Source organism: Leopardus geoffroyi, chromosome D4, assembly GCF_018350155.1.
Source record: "Leopardus geoffroyi isolate Oge1 chromosome D4, O.geoffroyi_Oge1_pat1.0, whole genome shotgun sequence".
NCBI classification, from domain to species: domain Eukaryota; kingdom Metazoa; phylum Chordata; class Mammalia; order Carnivora; family Felidae; genus Leopardus; species Leopardus geoffroyi.
Window position 1 is genome coordinate 32,046,495 of NC_059342.1, and position 22,215 is coordinate 32,068,709.

At 36.0% G+C, this 22,215-nt stretch overlaps 1 protein-coding gene across 10 annotated transcripts in view; it reads left to right on the forward strand.

Annotated features, from left to right (window-relative positions):
• Nucleotides 1-15,821, forward strand: part of IL33 (interleukin 33) — a 38,320-nt gene extending 22,499 nt beyond the window's left edge. For 3 of the 10 annotated variants that reach the window (XM_045467457.1, XM_045467455.1, XM_045467458.1), the window contains 8 exons: nucleotides 706-762; nucleotides 968-1,075; nucleotides 7,936-8,058; nucleotides 8,606-8,737; nucleotides 10,335-10,442; nucleotides 11,217-11,267; nucleotides 12,209-12,306; nucleotides 13,664-15,821. In XM_045467457.1, coding sequence (XP_045323413.1) covers nucleotides 979-1,075; nucleotides 7,936-8,058; nucleotides 8,606-8,737; nucleotides 10,335-10,442; nucleotides 11,217-11,267; nucleotides 12,209-12,306; nucleotides 13,664-13,861 — 807 coding nt within the window. In that variant the 5' untranslated portion in view covers nucleotides 706-762; nucleotides 968-978 and the 3' untranslated portion in view covers nucleotides 13,862-15,821. The remainder of the gene's footprint in view (nucleotides 1-705; nucleotides 763-967; nucleotides 1,076-7,935; nucleotides 8,059-8,605; nucleotides 8,738-10,334; nucleotides 10,443-11,216; nucleotides 11,268-12,208; nucleotides 12,307-13,663) is intronic. The other 7 variants (XM_045467456.1, XM_045467461.1, XM_045467459.1 and 4 more) reach the window with 3 other exon arrangements.
• The last annotated feature ends 6,394 nt before the right edge of the window (nucleotides 15,822-22,215 follow it).

Genomic DNA, 22,215 nt, shown 5'->3' on the forward strand with positions numbered 1-22,215 from the left:
AAAAATTTAAAGCTGGAGAAATGCTGCTCTCTCCACAAATCACAGCACCACTGCCTTACCTTGATAATGAAGCCAGTCTGTGGTACCTTACTGAAAGAATTTGAGTTTTTCTGCAATTTATAATAGAGAACACAATATTCTTTCAGTAAGATATTGCCACCCAGTTTGATAGTCAAGGTGCAGCAACCATTGATGATCCTTGCCTGAATCAAGTATTAAATTGGGGGCTACAAGACTGTTGTTTTTCTAATTCTACCATTCTTTCTATAATGAATAAATCCCTCATTCATTCATTCTTGAGAAATGCAAGACTGGTGGGTTTCTTTTTGCATTAAATGCTTTATAGTAAATTGCCTTCATTTTTCTTTTTGATGCTCAGATTATGCCAAATTTGGCCAGTGGGAAACCCTTTGAGGGGACTCCTGTGTCCTTTTGACACAGCCTCACAAATTTTTGAATGACACATGGCTTTTTGGCATTACTGAATATTCCATATTCACTTCTACATTCCCAACCCATATCTAGAGTTCTGGTTCCTTTTAGTGTAAAAACTGTTTAGAAACTAAGATGGGCATACTGATACTGCTGATTCAGATTTAACAGAACAGAGATTTTCCTTTGGCTTCTTATATTTTATATTTGTATCTCCTTTCCCCTGCGGTAAAAATCCTGTAACATTAACATATCTACTTATTTGTTCTATAGTATAGAAAAAACTGTTTCAGAATTCCAAAATCAGTAATACCACCAACAAAAAGCCCAGTAAGTAAAGTTTAAGATTTCTTTGCAGTTCTTTTTGTCCTCTGACTATATTCCAATATAGATATATTTTCAGAAAACTATGTTCAAATATTATTGAAATAATTACTTTCCTTATGTGGCTGTTATTAATATTGAGCTTGCCACAGTTGTTTCTGTTTATTTTCAAGTTGAGACAATTGAACTAATATTACATTTTAACCTACAGAAGCCTGAAAAATGAAGACTAAAATGGAGTATTCAACCACCAAAATCTCCCCAGCAAAGATGAACAGCTCAGCAGGCAAGGCTTTGGTAAAATCTCCCAAGTTGGGAAGTAAGAACTTAAGCATTTCTGATTGTTTTACACACTATATTCATCTGTTATCAAATCTTTATGATTCTGATGTTCATACATGATATCTTGCCAAAAGCTACTAAGAATACAAGAGCTGAAATTAGGAAGGATGGCTCATAAGTTTGTAATACAGCAGTCTTTGGTTTTAGACAAACGATATATAGCCAACTTTTGCTTATTTGATACATACCAGGACAAGAATGGTTTAGGTAATTTAAACCTGCTAATAGTGATAAACATGAATAACCCTTAATATCAATCCCTTCTTTCTACCCACACCTCTTTCTACCTAACCCAAAATCTTTTTCCCAGATCAATAAAATTTTAAACTGATTTTCTTTCATTCAACAAACATTTATTATGTATAAAACACCTTTGGTGTACTGTGGTCTTGACTTGCAACTTCTGATAAGGGAGAGAATAATAAGTGAAGATATTTGAATAATACATGCCCCAAATAAAGTGGAGTTGATCAAATGATGCTCAAGTCTATCCAATTGAAAACTCAAAGGAATTGGCATAAATTGAAGGGTAAATAAAGGCCATAGTTTTAAGATGAAAGAGCTAATATCTTTGATCCTGAAAGTCATCCTAGGAAAGAATTATGCAAATTTACACTCATGTTTTTCATACAAAAGAGGTAACACCAAAGAAAGTTAATAGAAGTCTGGCAAGACTGGAGAGAAAATAGAGGATGAAGAATGATACTGAGGACTGGCATATCTTTGTTCTCTGTTCTCTTCATCTCTTTGAACATCGTTAAGGCTAGAAGAGAGCAGTGGTAAAGAATATCGTTTTCTGTCTTCCCTAGAGCTGTGGCCCACCCATGCTGTTTTTAGTAACCAAGGAAAACATTAATTTAGTTGTAGTTTCTGAATGGCCAGAAATCGCAGTTAAGTTAATCCTTTTATTTGTGTCTGAATCAAAACTCTCTGTGTAGAAACAGTGACTCAGTGGAACTGACTCTATGTCCTCCTCTTAATAAAGAATGTGTTTTCTTTGTACACCAGGAGATGTGGCCACTTTATAGATACTGGAGTGGAGGAGCAGTCTGGAGTTTATGCCAGAGTTGCTGGCATTGATGCAAAAATTAAAATGTAGCCTCTCCTTTAAGGGTGCAGTGGCCCTAACAGCTTACTTATACCATTTAGAGAAACATGATAAAGATAATCCCCAAATCATGTATACGGCTTTGGAATACAGCACATTATTCTTATTGTCCCTTAACAGATCTTCTTTTCCAATAATATTGCTCAGTTTAACACTAAGATTTTCATTATTTAGACACTGTTGGATAAAATTTCAACAGATATCTATAAAGTGTGTGGCAGGTGCACTTCTCAAAACTCAAGGTGCAAGTAATATTGTATCTTATTTTTCTAAATTAACTGCTTTGAGCCTCCATGCAACAAAGCAAGAAAGCTCATTTTTGTTCCTTCTCCTTTGGACTAGCAGGATCTGATACAATCACAAAGCCAGAAAACTCAATATCTATCGGCTAGAGGTATACATACAATCAGGTTCCATATGAGTTTGGTCACCACTAAAGTATTTCATCCCTAGTACCAATAAGATACAGGACTTAATGAGCTAGAGAAAAGCCCCTCCCCAAACTCATTTCCTTCTTAGTTTCAAGGAAACTACTTGTAGAGTCAGGCCATTTTCCTCTGCTACTTCTCCCCTACATTCATCAACACTTTCTCTGTCCTGACAATCCAGCTTCCTAGTGAATTTAGCCACCAGTCACAGTATGAGAGCCATGGGACAGATCCATCCAGCAGAAGTATTTTATCTGGCCTGAACAGTATATTGTTGTTTTTTAATTGAGGAAACATTTAAAAATTAGAAGATTGTGCATAAAAATCTCCATATCTTGAAAAATCTGAAAATCTAGCAACACTGGGTCCATATCCCTACATGGCAATAATTGGCAATAGAAGCGAGTAGAGGTCACACCCTTTAATTTGAGTTATGTCCATGGAATATCTTCTGTTACAGTGATGGAGCTCAACTTTATCCTATGGACAGTAAGAAACCATTGAAAACATTTAATTGGGGAATAGCAAGATTTTTTTTTAAGGTAGAGAGAGTGCATGAGCAGAGGAAGGAGGCAGAAGGAGGGTGCATGAGCAGAGGAGGGAGACAGAGAGAGAGAGAGAGAGAGAGAGAGAATCTCAAGCAGGCTCCATGCTCAATGTGGAGCATGATGCTCCCACAATCCTGGGATCATAACCTGAGCTGAAATCAAGAGTCAGATGCTCAACCAACTGAGCCACCCAGGCACTGGATATTTTTATTTTAGAGAGATCAATCACATTGATGGTGGCATATAGAGTGAAGGGGCAAGAATAGAAACAAAAATGGGTTAGAAGTCCACTGCATTCATCTAGGGGACTGACGATGAGGGCCTAACCTAAAACAACAGAATAGGAAGGAAGAACTAAATTTCAGATACATTCAGAAAGTGAAATCAATAAGATTTAATGAAAGACCACATAAATTGAGGCATGGACAGAGATGGTAAAATAGATGATTCTGAGCTTTCAGGATGATTTAAGAATGAGCAGACAATGGTATAAAGTGGTACTGTTTTTCAAGATAGGATTTCTGGAGGAATATATTTTGGGTAGAAAAAGATAACGAAGGGTTGATTTTTTTATGAGTATATTTGAATTTGGAGTAGGTGTTGGTCATCCAGGTAGAGATGTCTAGAATTCTGGTGGCTCTACATAGATAGATACAGAAATGCTGTAGGATAACTTAAGTCAAAATAACCTGTGAAGAAAGAGCAACAGATAGGAAACTCAGGAGACAGAACTAAGGGACAGTTACAGTTTGGGGAGTCATCAGTGTATAAAAAGATGTCATTGGAGCAGGCTTGCCCAGAAAGAAAGTTTAGAGTGAGAGGAAAGGCAAAGGACAAATTTTGAGGAACACCAATATTTTAGAAGCAGTCAGACAAGGAGGAAACCAACAAAGAAGCAGAGATGGATGATCAGAGAGAAAAAAGGAGAACATAAGAAGACTGGTGACATGACAATAAGAAAAGAAAGAGTTTCAGAGAAGGATGTGGTTGCCAAAGTCAAATGCCACAGATAAATCAAGGGTAGTAAGCAGTGAGGAGAGACTTTGGTGAAATAGGTGTTTCGGGAAGAAATGAAAGATGAGTGATTCACTTATGTAGTTCCTGTCAGCCATAGTCTGGCTCTCTTAGTGACAGAAGTACAGAAAGATTTCCAAGCCCCTTCCCATTTACTCACCAGAAATGCGTGAAGGATTTCATCATGTTGCTATGATGAAATTACTTATGAGAATTTCTTTAAAAACCATCTGAGACACTGCCCTCATACATCAGGCAGGATAGAGACATAGGAAGTGGCAACAGCCCTTACATAAGCTTGAGTTGGCCTTTTGACCCCAGCAGAGAACTCTCTCCCACAGAGTCCCCAAGGCCATGCCAGCTTTGTGCTTCCCGTCTGAGAACACAACCCTCACAACCATACTTTCAGCTGCCCTGAACACGAAAGTATACCTTCTTACAAATTCTCCCAATGTAAATTATCTTCAATACTTCAAAGAATTTTTTAAGTTTATTTATTTTGTGAGAGAGAGAGAGAAGGAGAGGGAGAGAGAGAGACAGAGACAGCACGAACAGGGGAGGGGCAGAGAGAGAAGGAAACGGAATCTGAAGCAGGCTCTGAGCTCTCAGCACAGAGCTGGATGCGGGGCTCAAACCCACGAATGGTGAGATCATGACCTGAGCTGAAGTCAGATGCTTAACAGACTGAGCCACCCAGGTGCTCCGTCTTCAATATTTCAAATGTAGTCACCCCTCAATAAATTATACTAGTGTTCGTCCCACTAGATGATAGCCTCTACATCAATATCTTTAGCTCCTCTCTTCTACACCCATACTTCCTCAATATCATGACTGTTACTTCTAACTACCTAAGACCCACATCCTGCTCCCTACAGGGTCCACTCTCAATGTTAGACATGCCTGTCAGTTATGTCCAATGGGATTCTGAATATAACATAAAGATAAGCATGTAAAGAATGAGCATGCCTTCAGTATCATCTTATGCCTTTTAGTTCTGGAGAGACAATGTGAAACATTTAATAAAGTATTTTATTAAATTAGTCATCAGGAAACTAAGTTCAATGCTGGCATTGGCATAGGTTTATAAATTATCCTTGCAATTGTAAAAGCATTACGTAAATGTGATACTACAGTTGATATTTATAAATTTGATGCAATGTTAGGGAGTTCCAATGTAGATGTTAGTATAATTAAGTGGTCTTGCCCCATTCAGAGTGTTGAAGATACCTAAAGGCAGATGCCCATCTGAATTGGAGGTAAGATATAGATAATTCAAAATAGTAAGTTACAAAAGTTTACTTAACTTTCAAAAGTATATCAGGAAGACAAATCTTCTAGAGAATTAAAAGGAGGAGGGGTGCCTGGGTGGCTCAGTCTGTTAAGTGTCTGACTCTTGATTTTAGCTCAATAATGATCTCATGTTTCATGAGATCAAGCCCCACATTGGGCACCAAGCTGAGTATGGAGACTACTTGGGATTCTCCCTCTCCCTCTCTCTTTCTGCCCCTCTCCCACTCACTCTCTCTCTCTCTCAAAATAAATAAGCAAACATTAAAAAATATATATCATAGAATGGATCCTAAAATCATAATTTTCATTTTCTGAATCACTGAATAATTGAAATTTGGCTGTATTGATACAAATTGCTTGATAATTCATTTACCAAAACACTAAAAGTTGAGATGCCATGACTCAAGTGTTACAACTTTCTTTTCCACTTGACTCTGAAAAACCTTTTATGAATTTACAAGTAGAAAATTTAATTTTTTATTTGGGACTTTTTCTTTGACTAAATGAAAGAATTACTAAATAGGTGATTAAATTTTTTACTTTGACTTAATTTGGATTTGTATTATGTTAGTTCCTAAAATTGCAGTGTAGCATTTTCTTAGATGGAAGTGGATGGAAAGAGTAGCTTCGATGCTAGACATACTTGAGTTACAACTTCTCACCAGATCTGTAACCTTGGGCAAGTGTGTTTGAAAATCCATGATGGGCCAGGAACTGGGCTTTACTTAGTCATTTCACCTAAACCTCTTAGCAATTTTCTGAGACAGATTTGGCACATGACCCAAGGACCAATGAGGTTAAGATGCTTGGCCAAGATCACACTAATCTAGTGTTGAGATGTGGATATAGATAGCAGCTGAGTTGCTCTTTGGTTTTGTTTTCGTTTGGAATGGGTGAATGAAACCAACAACTGTCTTCTAATCCAAATAGAGTATCTCCTTAGAGAGACCCAGAGTCCACCAGCTTGTCTTTCCCAGACTCCTCATAAAGGTAACTTGATGCCTTCCAAAGGTTCACAACATGCACTCTTGGAAACAGTTTGGCCTCTGGGAAGACCAATAGCTATTCTTTCATTGCAACAAATCAGACAAGAATCTGCCCCTAATTCTAAGATAAAATAAAAGAAAGAGAAATACCAGGAAAGTGAAGAGCTGTGCCCTGGAGCTGTGTGTGTGTGTGTGTGTGTGTGTGTGTGTGTGTGTGTGTTGTGGGGGGATTCCCTTTACTGCTTAAAAAATAACCAGCAAAAGCCAAATTTGTCATTCATATTTTTTCATGACTCACTAATTCCTCCTGCTGATAAGTATCAGAGTCCTCTTAAGAGTTTTCAGAGCCTCTGATCATCATTTGGAAAATGAGGAGAATAACTTCCTTGTAATATTATTGTAAAGGATTAAATGAAACAGTAAGTAAAATTACTAGCACAGTGCTTGGCCCACTGTAGACATGCTAACATTTGAGAAGGGAGCAAAAAAATACTCAAAGGAGAAAAGATGGTCTCTTCAATAAATGGTGTTGGGAAAACTGGGTATCCGCATGTAAAAGAACTCACAAAAACTGACCTGAAATGGATTAAAGACTTAAATGTTAGACATGAAACTCTTAGAAGAAAATAAAGGAAAAAAGCTTGAAGACATGGGTCACTTATTTTTAGTATCAATAACCTCTACAGACTATAGCCATTCTTCTAAAATTATTAAAAGTGCATTCTAGATAAGTAAAAGAAGATTATAGATTTCATGTGATCACAAAAGTTAGGCAAAGATTGATATATGCTTGATGTAGATCCACACTCCCTTATATGGAATTCTGAAAACCAAATTTTTTTTCTAAGGACCTAAAATTTTTCATAACTCATTTGGTAATAAAATACAATCTGAACTCATGTGACAATTAAATCCTGACCTGAACCAACATGAAGTCTTTATTTATTTCACTTTATATGAATTTTCCTATATTTCACTTTAAATCATGAATTAATATTTGGTTATGAGTGCTTCCCTAGTCTCTGCTGGGAGTACTACATATATACAGCATATACTCTACCTGATAACTCTAAAATCTAAAAAAACTCTGAATTTGGGGGCACCTAGGTGGTTCAGTCGGTTAAGCGTCTGACTTCGGCTCAAGTCATAATCTCATGGTTTGTGAGTTTGAGCCCCATGTCAGGTCCTGGGCTGACAGCTCAGAGCCTGGAACCTGCTTCAGAATCTGTGTCTCCTTTTCTCTCTGCTCTTCCCCTGCTCATGCTCTGCCTCTCTAACCTTCAAAAATAAACATTAAAAATTTTTTTAAATAAAAACTCTGAATTTTGAAACACAATTGGCCCCAAGCTTTCTGATAAGATACTGTGGATCTTTAGTTGCTTTCGTGGACTGCTATGCTCAGGGTTTGTAAAAAGATAAATATGGATGGAATGAAACAGTATCAAAATTTTTCAATTGTTTAGAATCCCAGCAGAAGGCTGAAGAAGTTTGCCAAATGTACTTTATGCAGCTACGTTCTGGCCTTATAAAAAAGACAGCCTGTTATTTTAAGAAAGAAACCACCAAAAGACATTCAACAAGAAGAGGTAAGGGGAAACTACATTTCCTGGTAATTTTTCAATATAGTAATGAGCATCTATTAGCCTTCATTTACCACATCTTAGATATATAATTTTTTCCCTCGACCAAATTTTCCTTCTGAAAAATAGTAAGGATGCTGAACTATTTTCTAGCCATTTTTAAAAGGACATATAAAGAGTTTTATAGCATGGTAGAAATAGTCATAATAAGTGAAAACAGAGGATATTAAATTATAAATATATTTACAGTATTTTACATTTTTTTTTCATCTAAAGGTATTAAACTAAAATGTTAATAGCAGTTGTTTTTTTTTTTTTTTTTTTTTGGGTGTTGAGACCATGGGTCACTAGTTTTCTCCCATCTGGACTCCAATGAGTGTACCCTACTGTGGTATAAGTGTGCCAGGAAATATTGATCCCTTCAGACTGTGGGGTGGCTAAAGCCCTGGGGTCAGTCATCACTGTCAGCAAGCAGCTTTGACTCAGAATCCTCAAAGTGGGGGTAAGGAGTTTGGGCAGAGTGGGTACTGACAATCCACTCCTTATCCTACAGCTGGAAAGTATAAAGAACATCTAGTATTCACTGCCCGTCATCAGCAGCTGGAACGGCCTGTGGAGGGCTTAGCCTTTGGTGTGCCTATGGTCCAGAAATGCTTTGGAAGAACTGATGTTCCAAGTATCCAAGGTATGCCTGGTGATGGGCATGGTGTGGGTGTGAGGAGGGAGGTAAGACACAGGACCATGGCAAGTGCCACTTCAGGAAACAGCTTCAAGTCCATGCCTACTTGTGTAACAGAAACTTCTGTCCATTTGCTGTCATTGTACCCATTTAGTGGTATCCAAACTAGTCACAGTGTAGCTGCTCTAACAATATATGTGCATTCTATAGTTAGCCCTCCATCATTATTTTGAAATGCTTGTCATGGGTTGGAATCCCATATACATTATTCCTGGGGAAAATACATAATCCTTCAGGGAAAAAAAAAACACATTTCCTCCCCAAATTTCAACATTTTGACAATGAAAGAAAATGAAGAACTATTATATTTTTAAAATATAATTTCAGCTTATAAACATTTTAAATAGTTGTTAAATTGGTTTTAGGTTGTATCACCTACTTGTGCAAGTAAACCCCAAGTTGATGGTAACTATCAAGAAATGAGGAGATCATTAAGAAAACTTGACTAGGAATGGCATATTGCCATTTCAAGCATAAATCCTGATATAAATATCTTAAGTTTCCAGAAACATACTGAAGTTTCTCATTAAGAATTTATGCTAAGCAAAATAAGTCAATAAATGAAAGACAAAAACCATATGACTCTACTCATATGTGGAATTTAAGAAATAAGACAGATGAACATAGGGGGTAAGAGAAGAAAGGGAAACAAACCAGAAGAAACTCTTAATAATAGACAACAAACTGTGGGTTGATGGAGAGAGGTGGGTGTGAAATGGTCTAGATGAGTGATGGGTACTAAGGAGGGCACTTGTTGTGAAGAGCATTGGGTATTGTATGTAAGTGATGAATCACTGAATTCTACTCCTGAACCCAATATTGCATTGTATGTTAACTAACTAAAATTTAAATAAAGACTTTTAAATAATTTTACTTCAGAAATTCATATACACATTCAATATTTAACATTCTTCTATTTTGTATATTATTTCTCTTAGCACAATTCTATAATATAAAGAAAATGTAATGATTTTTTTTCTTCAAGGACCAACATAGGTCCTAATTCTACACCAGTTTATCCCAGCGTGCCATAGAAATACTATCATTTTCTATGTGTGCTGGGACATTGTTTTAAAAGTTGAGAGTGCTGCTGTAAATGTCTCTGTTATTTAGCCAGAAGACAGAATGGGTCTCCACACCTTACAGATGGGTATTCATTTAACCATGTCTCTCAAAATACAGTCCTTTCTTGTCCACAATCCCCTTGACCATAAGAAACAAGGAAGTCGGAAAAGTCTGTCACTTTTCCAGCTTACTTCTCTCCATCAAATCCTCCCATAAGCACACTAACATGACCTCCTATAGTCCTCATGAAGGAGACCAGAATCTTTAATCCCATTCAAGCGACATACCTCCACCTTTGAGCTATGTTAAGCTTGCACCAAAGGCTTTTATCTATCCAACAATGGTGGACAAAGTACAGCTCAAATTGGAAAAACAAAAACAAAAACCTTAAACAAAGTGGTTTTTTTTAATTGCTGAGGATTGTTCATGGGAACAAGATATTTTGAATTTTTAATGGCAAGCTTTTCACTTGTTACAGAATATTCTGCTTCCCTGAGCACATACAATGATCAATCTATTACTTTCGTTTTTGAGGATGGAAGTTATGAGATCTATGTAGAAGACTTGGGAAAAGACCAAGAGAAAGGTAGAATATTTCCTTTTGTCTATAACGATATAATGATGACTAGTAAAGTAAAAAATAAATTTACCAAGCCATAAATAATGTATTACTTCAGACATGACACATAGATTTCATACTGTGTGCTAACTCCAATACATTGGCAGACATGCCTAAATATCACTAAGTTGAAGAGAATTCAGAAGCTTAGTGAGGATTTAATAGGAAAGGATGCTGATATTGAGAAGCGGTATCTGTTGTGAAAGATGGAAGAGGGATTCCTGGGTGGCTCAGTCAGTTAAGCATCCAACTCTTGGTTTCGGCTTAGGTCATGATCTCAGCGTTCATGGGATTGAGCCCCATGTCAGGCTCTATACTGACAGCACAGGTCAGCTTGGGATTCTCTTTCTCTCTCTCTCTCTTTCTGCCCCTCCCCAACTTGTGCTCTCTCTCTCTCAAAATAAAAAAAACTTTAAAAAAATGGATGAACAGACCACATATATTTGCTACTGCTAATTACCTGCTATATCTTTCCAGTCCTATCAATATCACCAAAGTACAATCTCAAATAAGAGAATATACCAGTGTTATGGACAATTTGTTAAATATTTTAATAATAACTGTGTTAGAGAATTCATCAGAGGATATTCATACATTTTTGAGACCTTCCTTAAAATCACAAAATTTCTTTAATTGATGTATAATAAAAGAGGATATTGTCTGACGTTATGTATTTGTTAAAACTGAAACATTTTGATAAAATTGTATCTCACTGAAGGGATTTTATGCATTCTCTTTCAGATAAGGTGTTATTCCGTTATTATGATTTCCAACCTCCCTCACGTGAAACAGGTAATTTGGAAGACTAGGTAGCTGTAGTACTTGAATTCTTGAATTTGGGGCAAGGACAAATCCAAAAATGCCCCATAAAAAAGGAAGGCAGTCTCAGAAGATTCTCTTCAGCCCACATTCATGGTTATCTCTTAGATTCTTAGAAGATTTATTCCATCCCATCCATTTGCATTTTAATAACTAGGATGAAGGTTTACATTTAAAAAAGATCCAGAATAATAGTGGTTTAAGCTACACAAAACTTCATTTCTATCTTAGCCAGGACGAGAATGGCAGTGCTGCTCAACAAGTTGTGTGGGGACCAGGATCCTTCTCTCTTTGTCACTCTGCCAACATTTACATGGTTCAAGATTACTTGCTACCTCAGCAATGCCCAATCAGCAGGACAGTGGAAGACAGATGCATGAATTATCTTTCCCTTTAAGGACAAAACCTTGAAGTTGCACGTGACACTTCCATTCACCTCACATTGGTCAAAACTTAGTCACATTGCTACACTTAGTTACAAGAAAACAGACTGGGAAATGTTCTATTACACAAGGAGAGTAGTTGGGATATTGAAGGAAAACTATCAGTGGCTTTACATGGAGACAGGGAAGCTGACACCCAGACAAATAACCAATAGAGTCATAATTCTACAATTAGAAACCAAATAAGAAAACTAAGGAGCTTAAAAATACCCCCAAATTGTCCAATGACTCTTTAGAAGCTTAACATTACCCCCAAGTTATCCGGTGACTTTTTAGTTTCATTTGGGTACAAATACTTCTATAAGACATGTTGGTTAATGAAGCAATTATTTTACATCACATCTTGGATTCTTTTCCTAGGTGTTAAATTCATTTCATTAAATTGAACTTACTTGTTCAATTCTTAGCTTTATAATTTAGATTTTTAAATTAATTTATTATTTTTAATTTACATATTTTTTTAATTGCAAGGTGATGCTGATGATGGCCATACGTTATTGGTAAATCTGAGTCCTACAAAAGACAAAGACGTCCTGCTGCATGCCAATAACAAAGAACACTCTGTGGAGGTAATAGAAATATGCACTTAACTGTCATAATTGACTCCACTCTTTTGTGCAGATTTGGGTGTTTGGCACAGTTCAAGGAAAAAGTTTTGTTTCTGCTATTGTACATAAAACACAGTTACTACTAATAACTTGCTTCTGGAATAGGGAAGGGAGGGAAATGGCATGTATAGCCTTGCTACTGAAAGTCTGGGCTCTGCCAGTAGTGCAGAATCAGCTGCGAATTTGTTAGAAATGCAGAATTTCAGGCTTCCTCAGAACTGAATGCGAATCAGTGTTTTAACAAATCTCCAGGAGACTCATATGTGCATTAAAGTTTGAAAAGTGCTACTATGTAGAATGATCTGAAATTCTATCTACTCAGCTTTAGGAACTACTTTGTTTTTCAAGGAAGCATTTCTTAATAAAATAGTTTTCTTAGGCAAATGCAAAAGTAATTTTACACTCCAAGCCTGCTAAAGGGAAAGTCATAAATATTTCCATCTGCCAAGATTTACAATTATCATTATAAATAATAATCTACATTCTAATCATAGGATTCACTACTCAGTCTTTTTCAGTTAGTAAATGTTAGTATAATATTGGTCATGATGAAGAGTTATAAACATTTTGAGGAACAAACAAGCCAAAGATATAGACCAGGAAGAAAACATAAGAGTATAATATAGATGACAAATTACATAAATACAAAATTATAAATCTAACTAATACAGCCATGTAAGGTATTAACATAAATCCTGGATGGTACCCCACATCTTCCTTAACAAATGCTCCTCAATGTATATAACAGTGTTTGGCATATATAATTACTCAGTAGTAAGAGCTAACCCATACAGAACTCTATTATATGCCAAATACCATGCTAAATGTTTTACAAGCAGTCTCCTTTAATTCTTGTAGTAATTCTATGATGGAATTATTGTTTTTGTCAGATATTACTGTATAACAAACCATTCCCAACACTTACTGGCCTGAAATAATAATCATTTATATCACTCACATGTAGAAAACAGATTAGGCTAAAAAATTGAGGCTTGAGAGGTAAAGCAATGTGCACAGGACTCAGAGATAGTACATGGCAAAAGTGGGGCACAAATCCTGAGCTGCTGTATCCAAATCCAGTCATTCTAAGCTACAAAGTATCTCAAAGTATGTAGACCATCAATAAATTAAATTAAATCTGCCCCACTTCAGCCCTCTACTAGCTTCTTCCTACCCCATTCCCATCCCCTACTTAGTAAGTAGCCTTGCTAGAAATACCAAGTTATAATTATTTCTCTTTAGTTTCTAACACAGGGAGGTGAGGTTGACTATGGATTTCCCACTCACGTACTGATTGCTTTCTTTCTTGTTTCCTCAGCTACAAAAATGTGAAAAACCATTGCCAGACCAGGCCTTCTTCCGCCTTCATAGGAAGTCTTCCAAATGTGTTTCATTTGAATGTAAGAATGACCCTGGAGTGTTTATAGGAGTAAAGGATAACCACCTTGCTCTAATTAAAGTAGAGGATCAAACTGAGTATTTTAGTACAGAGAATATCATATTTAAACTCTCTTAAACTTAATGTTATGGAAAGCTGTGGATCTTGTGTTGGATAACTCAAATAGCTACCACTGGAGAAATGATCGAGAAATAAAGAAAGAGGTAACATTCAAGGGAAATGGAGGGTACTTAGTATGCTATGGAATGTTTTTCTCATTATGTGTAAATACTTTTTTATGGTCTTTCATTTCTGCATTTTATTTCCTTCTGTATCATTACATATTCAATAGGGTATTGCTAAAGAAACCTCAGAAGAGGTACAACCTGAAATTTAATTTTTTCTACTTTCAGTACAGAAAGAACTTCATATTTAGAGCTGAGACCTCTGGGGAGAAGCAAGGGCCTTAATCCAAGTCTCATTTTAGACAGGGATCCATTTTAAAGAGCTACATAAAGACATAATTTTCCCTGGTTCCAAACAATGAGTTCAAACACTAAAGCTATTGGTGAAAAGACAACCAAATCTATTTGGACTGACCATTTCACAACTGGAATAAAACACCAAATTTGTTTGAAGATGCCCAAAACTTCAGATACCTACCTACATAGGTAGGCAGATAATATAAATATATGAAATGACAAAGACAGTCAAAACATTAAGAAAAATAAATCCAGTATTTGTAAAGTAAATAATTTTACCTCTAATTGTTTGTAAACTGCTGATTTTTTATAGACTTAGTTAAGTTTAAGCAAAACATTATTATATTAGGAAATGAAATAAATTTTAGTTCAGACATATAATTGAAATCATTAGGAATATCCAACAAATTAAAACTTTTTTTAAAAGCACTGAGACACAACTTATTTTAGGACATCCAAGTACCATGGGATCCAAGTACCACAGTGAATTCAGAAATCCTTTAATCTACTAGAGCCTAGATAGGACACAGGATTAACATCACAATTTCAATACCTGACTCTTCCTGATGTTTGTAGTATACTATGTCCTTCTGACCCTATTCTCCAGGGATCTATGACTTTTGATATACATATCACCCTGGACAAAATTTCTTCTAATACTTTCTTCCCATGTATACAAACGTTTTTCTTGTCCAGCTTTCCGATTACCCTACTTATTATGGCATATTTGTTTGACTTTTATTATTTCTTTATTCTTTTGACCAATTGTGTTCTTGATATACCTTTTGTGACTCCTGAACTTCATTACAAATCACCTGATATCTGGATGCCATCTTTATTTTACTTCATCTATCTGATGTTATAGAATTTCATATAAGCCTATTAAAGAGCAATATTTTTTTATTAAACATCTTTGCATTTTACATTACTAAGGTAATAAAATTCATACTCAACCATATAATAAGATTTTTCAACTACTAAAGGAATAGTTTTGCTTATTTTAAGGGCTTAATTCTACTATAATTTTTCCTAGGCTTAACACTGACAATAAATGATAAAACTAATGACAATACTTATAAAATGCAACTTTTTCTGAAAGTGTAGGCTTTTTAATTTTTAATTGTTGAGATCTATTAGATTATAATGCTGGTGGAACATAAGATTAAAAAGGCTGAGAATTACTGTGTGAGGGTAAGCAATTATAAACAATAATAAATCTTTCATTACATTGCCAATTTTATTATTTTTTTTTTGTATATTGTTTCAAGTTTCTTTTTTTTTCAATGTATGAAGTTTATTGTCAAATTGGTTTCCATACAACACCCAGTGCTCATCCCAAAAGATGCCCTCCTCAATACCCATCACCCACCCTCCCCTCCCTCCCACCCCCCATCAACCCTCAGTTTGTTCTCAGTTTTTAAGAGTCTCTTATGCTTTCATTGCCAATTTTATTATGGAGACAAAAATAAACGCAGAATCTATATCATCCGCTCTGAAAAACACTAAATGTTAATCATATGCATCTCTATGATATACTTAAAATTATTGTTTTTAAGTAACCAGATATATCTATTACATTGTTTAAGTTCTTGAATAAATTGTATTTTTCAAAAGTCTGTGAGGCCACGTTTTTATCATAAAATGACTCAATATTCTGAAGTTTTTAAGTGAAAGTAAGTACACTTTACTCCACCAATGTTGGTATATGAAGTAGGTTATTTGTCTGATATTTTTGGTCATTCAAAATTAAGATATTCCAGAAAAGGGATTGTGTCTTTTACACCTTTATATTCCCAGTGCCCATCATACTGGCCAGCACAGATGAGCTATTTGGTGACTTTTACCCCAAATCAAACAGCCAACATACACCTGCCAAAGGAAATTTAACCTGACCTCTGATTATTTAGGTATCTTTCACCTGGTTATCTTACTTTTCATGTTCAATTCTCCTTTTCTTTTTTTTTTTTTTTTCAACGTTTATTCATTTTTGGGACAGAGAGAGACAGAGCATGAACGGGGGAGGGGCAGAGAGAGAGGGAGACACAGAATCGGAAACAGGCTCCAGGCTCTGAGCCATCAGCCCAGAGCCCGATGCGGGGCTCAAACCCACGGACCGCGAGATCGTGACCTGGCTGAAGTCGGACGCCTAACCGACTGCGCCACCCAGGCGCCCCAATTCTCCTTTTCTAAAAAATACTTTGTATCATCACTATACTGAGTATTATTTAAAATATTTAAATGTGTGATGGTCTTTTGTCACTTACTTTCATGTGTTTTGATGGTCGATAACACAGACATAACTGGAAGGAATTTTTCCATTTCATTATATCAGAATAACAATTATGCCAAAACTTACTTTTCCCTCATTTTATTTATATTCATTAGATTTTTATGTATTTATTGGATACCTTGAAATACTGTCAAGAAAACTTTATTTGAATAAGTAATATGACTTAGAATTGGAAAAAAAATGAAGTAAGAGTTAAGATTCAGGGAATTTGAAAAAATAATTGCTAATTTAATTAGAATGCAACAGCTTGACGGGGTGCCTGGGTGGCTCAGTCAGTTAAGCATCCAGCTTCAGTTCAGGTCATGATCTCGCTGTCATGGGTTCAAGTCCTATATTGGACTATGTGCTGACAGCTCAGAGCCTGGAGCCTACTTCAGATTCTGTGTCTCCCTCTCTGCCCCTTAACCACTTGTGGCATCTCTCTCTCTCTCTCTCTTTCTTTCAAAAATGAATAAACATTTTTTAAAAAAAGAATGCAACAGCTTGATTAAAATCTTAAAAAATTGAATTATAACCACCACATCTGCAAAAAAAAAAAAAAAGCCAAAAAATAAAAACAATTTCAACCTTTATGCCTCATGCTGAGAAATTGCATGATGGATGGAAAAATCTTAAACAAGGGTACTCAAAACTCCTCCCCCATCCCCATCATACAATGACCTATACAGCCCAGAAGTCTTGTCCTCTAGCAGTTGCTCCCTTAATACATGTCATGCATATTGGACTTTGCTAGGTAGTGTGAAAGCACCTCCCCCCCCCCCAAAAAAACTAAACTATGCTCCTTGTCCACATGGAACTTAAAACATGTACAATTTATGTATTAACCTCCAACTCTGCAGTACACATTTGCACAAAGGTAAGATAGATCAGTGTGAGTTTCACATTAGAGAAAGAAATAAGAGTGAATTCTCTACCCTACTACCCACCCTGATCTATTCATGTATCCATCCTCAAGGTTATGTTATATAGGTTCCTTCTACAGGTCCCAGTCAGGGTTGGGATTAGGGGGCTTAGGACTCTGAGAAATGGATGCAAGAGATAAAAGTTAAAGCCAAATTGGTAGAGATAGAATCAATGAGGTACTTCCTGTTGAGGTGCCAAGATGATGAAACACTTGTCCAAGTCCAATTATAGTCCCTAGCCCATATGGTATTCCCATAAAAAGAATGCATGAATCACTACCCAGCATAGTAAGAACATAGATTTGGGGGCACTTGGTTGGCTCAGTTGGAAGAGTCTGAAACTCTTGATCTCAGCGTCATGAGTTCAATCCTTGCATTGGGTGTAGATGTTACATACATACATACATACAGAAACAAGGAAACAAAACAATTTTTTTAAAAAAAGAACATAGGTTTGGTTTACTGCTTACAGGCTGTGCAACTTCAGCAAATTATGTGAACTCTCTCAATCTCTGTTTATTCTCTGTAAGGTAAGAAGGTACCAAATATTGTAGTTGTTTACCTAATATCCAACACCACTATCCCCACTTTCTTAACAGGATTACGCCTTCCCAGACTCCCATGTAGTAGATATGGTAACCACTTGACACTGTTCTGAACAATAAAATATAGGCAGGATAAAGGTTTGAGAAAAACTTTTATTTATTTATTTATTTATTTATTTGTTTATTCTACAGAGAGAGAGCCAGCTCGAGTGGGGGAGAGTGACAGAGGGAGAGAGAGAATCTTAAGCAGACTCCATGCTTAGCACAGAACTTGACATGGGGCTTGATCTCACAACCTTGGGATCATGACCTGAGCCAGAAATAAAGTCAGACACTTAACCGACTGAGCCACCTGGAGCCCCAAGAAAAACTTTTTTAAAGGGACATATTCAACTAAAATGCACTTTTTGTCTTTCACCCTCTCTGCCTTCCTCTTACCTAGACCTAGACCTAGACCTCTTACCTATATGAGGCTGAATGTAGAACAGCCAACTTCTGACCATGGGGAAATGAACATGGGGATAAAGGTCAATACATTAAAAATGGTAGGAAGGAAATATGGAAGAACTCTGGTGTTGTGAACAATAATGGTGTTCTACCCAAATCCCCTTGGATCCCTTTATATTGAATTATTTTATTACATTTCTGTGTGTACCATACACCCATATAAACACCACCACCACCACCACCACCACCATCTTCTGTGCACTTTCAATATCCATCACTTACAGTTTTTCTTACAAGAATTGTTTTTATGGTACTGATGTTGCTTTGCCCTCTTGCACAAAGAGTTGAAAATTTCTGCTAGTTTGCATTCCTCCCATCAGCCTCACGAGACTTTTGGAAGTTTTTGCTTGGGTCAAAGAACTCTATCTTAAATTTCACTCAAAAATTCTCTTAGAGGCTTCATGCTGAAGCTACCCTCTGCTGGACTTAAGCATGAGATCACATTCTTACTTAGATTCCTGCCCATCCCTGTTCTGCCCAACTCCCTTAGCAATCTTTCTTGGGAACATTTCCTTAGTAAATTGCATGCTCATGAATCCCTGACTCAGGTCCACATCGAGGGAGCCTAATGTAAGACAGCAGGACATGTGTGCCATTGTTTTCTGCTGTGCTAGTCTTGTAGTATTAACTGCAAACTTTCTTTTTTTTCTGTTTATATATATATTTTTAATATGAAATTTATTGTCAAATTGGTTTCCATACAACACCAGTGCTCATTCCAACAGGTGCCCTCCTCAATAGTCATCACTCACCCTTATCCTCCCTCCCACCCCCCATCAACCCTCAGTTCGCAGTTTTTTTTTTTTTTTTAATTTTTTTTTTTCAACGTTTATTTATTTTTGGGACAGAGAGAGACAGAGCATGAACGGGGGAGGGGCAGAGAGAGAGGGAGACACAGAATCGGAAACAGGCTCCAGGCTCTGAGACATCAGCCCAGAGCCTGACGCGGGGCTCGAACTCACGGACCGCGAGATCGTGACCTGGCTGAAGTCGGACGCTCAACCGACTGCGCCACCCAGGCGCCCCAGTTCGCAGTTTTTAAGAGTCTCTTATGTTTTGGCTCCCTCCCTCTCAAACTTTATTATTGAGAGAGAAAAATAAATCCATGTGTGCTTAAGCTAGAGTTCGGTTTTCTTTTTAATGTGGCTTCAAGCAAACTTCAACCACTAGGAGATGATGGGAACACCTGCTTCTTAGGACACTGATAAGAATTGGCTTGCACTTTGCAAGCTCTCAGTGAATGTTAGCTTTAAAAGGCAGGAAAACCTGACTGATATTAACTGAGAACAATGTTTCTTAGGTACAATTAGCACATAGAGAAACATGCTCAAATTTCTCTACAACTTTAATAGAAGTTACCCTGTAAGAGATAAAGTGTGTGTGTTGGGGGAGGATAGGAATCAGAATTAAAGAGATCTGACAGGTATAGAAGTAATCCACCAACTTCATAGGTGTTTATTTTATTATACTTCTTTACCTACAAGTTACATATAGTATTTTATAAGTATAAAATATTACATTATAAGTAAAAAAGTTTAATAGTAAAAATGAAAAGACCCATATTTCTTCAAAAGATAATTTGATAGGGGCACCTGGGTGGTTCAGTCGGTTAAGTGTCCAACTTCAGCTCAGGTCATGATCTCACAGCTTGTGAGTTCAAGCCCCGCATCAGGCTCTGTGCTGACAGCTCAGAGCCTGGAGCCTGCTTTGAATTCTGTGTCTCCCTGTCTCTCTCTGCTCCTCCCCCCCTTGTGCTCTCTCTCTCAAAAATAAACATTATAAAGTATTTTAAGATAATTTGATAAAAGTACAGATGTTTCAAGATATAGGAAAGAGATAACTATAAAATTATGTAGTAATCTATTAAGTAGATTGGAAAAATGATAGATGAATCAATGAAACCAAACGCTAGATATTAGAGAAAATTTAATAAAACTGATAAGCCTCTAGCCAGACTGATCAGAAAAACAAAAAGAAATAATACAAATTACCAATATTAATAATAAGAGAATTGGCATTACTATAGACTCTAAAGATATTAAAAGGATGAAAAGGAGAATACTATGGACAACATTTTGGTAATTTCAGTGAAAATAGACAAAATCCTTGAAAGGCACAAAATATTAAGACTCGCTCAAAAAGAAACAGACAATATGAATGGCCCTATATTCATTTTTTAAAGTGAATTTATAGTTTAAAATGTTTTAACAAAAAAAAACTTCAGTTCAGTGGTAAATTCTTTCAAACATTTAATGAAGAAATAATATCAATTCTAAGCAAACTCTGTCAAAAAATTAAAAAGGAGAGAATTATATTGAACTTATTTCATGAGGCAACCATTACACTGATATCAAAACCAAAGATATTACAAGAAAAGAAAAATACAGATCAATATTTTCATGAACATAGATACAAAAATTCAAAAATTTACATGCTAAAATTTTAGTTAATCAACCCACAAATATAAAAAGTAGATATATAATATATGTAAGGATATGTATTATATGTATTAAAGGGATATAAGGGTATAAAATGATCAAGTAGGGTTCACCCCAGGAATACAATGTTAATTTAATATTCAAAAATTAATTAATGTAATTTACTATTTTAATAAGCTATAAGAGAAAAACCATATGATCATCTCACTAGATGCAGAAAAAGCAGCTGACAAAATCTAACATCCATTCCTGATAAAAGCAGTCTATAAGCATTCCTTAGCCTGATAAAGGGCATAGACCAAAGCAAACTTACAGCTAGCATCATAATAGTCTAAGACTGAATAGAAGACTGGTTAAGATCAAGAACAATAAAAGGAAGTCAGTCTCACTACTTCTGTCCAGAATTTTTCTGGAGGTTCTAGTAATTGCAATAAGGCAAGACAAAGAAATAAATAATCCAAATTGGAAAAGAAAAAGTAAAACTGCCTTTATTTAAAAATAAGATGATCATCCATGCAAAAAATCCAATGGAATCTACCAAGAAGCTAATAGAACTAATGAATTTAGCAAGGATGCAGAATGATACAATATCCATACACAGAAATCAACTGTATTTCTGTATAATAAAAGAAAACTGGAAATTGAAAATTTTAAAATACTATTTATAATACAATTAAAAATTTTTAAATACTTAGAAATATGACAAAGATGTGCAAGACCTATAAACTGAAAACAACCAAACACAACTGAAAGAAATTAACGAAGACCTAAATAAGTGGAGGGATATACTTCATTTATGGGTCAGAAGATCTAATATGGTTGGGGTGCCTGGGTGGCTCAGTCTTTTGAGCATCCGACTTTTGATTTTGACTAGGGTCATGATCTCACAGTTTGTGGGATTGAGCCCCACATCGGGCTCTGTGCTGTCAGCAGAGCCTGCTTGGGATTCTCTTTCTCCCTCCTTCTTCCACTCCCCAACTCATGTGCTCACTATTTCTCTCTCTCTGTCAAAACAAATAGTAACTTAAAAAAAAGAAGACATAATATGGTTAAGATGTCCATTTTTCCCAAGTTGGTATATAGGTTTAGTGCAATCCCAATCAAAACCCCAAGCTGATTTTTAAATTTATATGGAAATTCAGAGGGCCTAGAATTGCCAAAACAATTTTGAAAAAAAATTTTTTTGTCTACTACTTACTTGCAAGGCTTGCTATAAAGCTACATTTATGTGGACAATATGGTATGTCCATAAAGATAGAGCATAGACAGTTCAGAAATAGACTTAATCATATATACACAACTGATTATTTACAAAACTGCAAAGACAA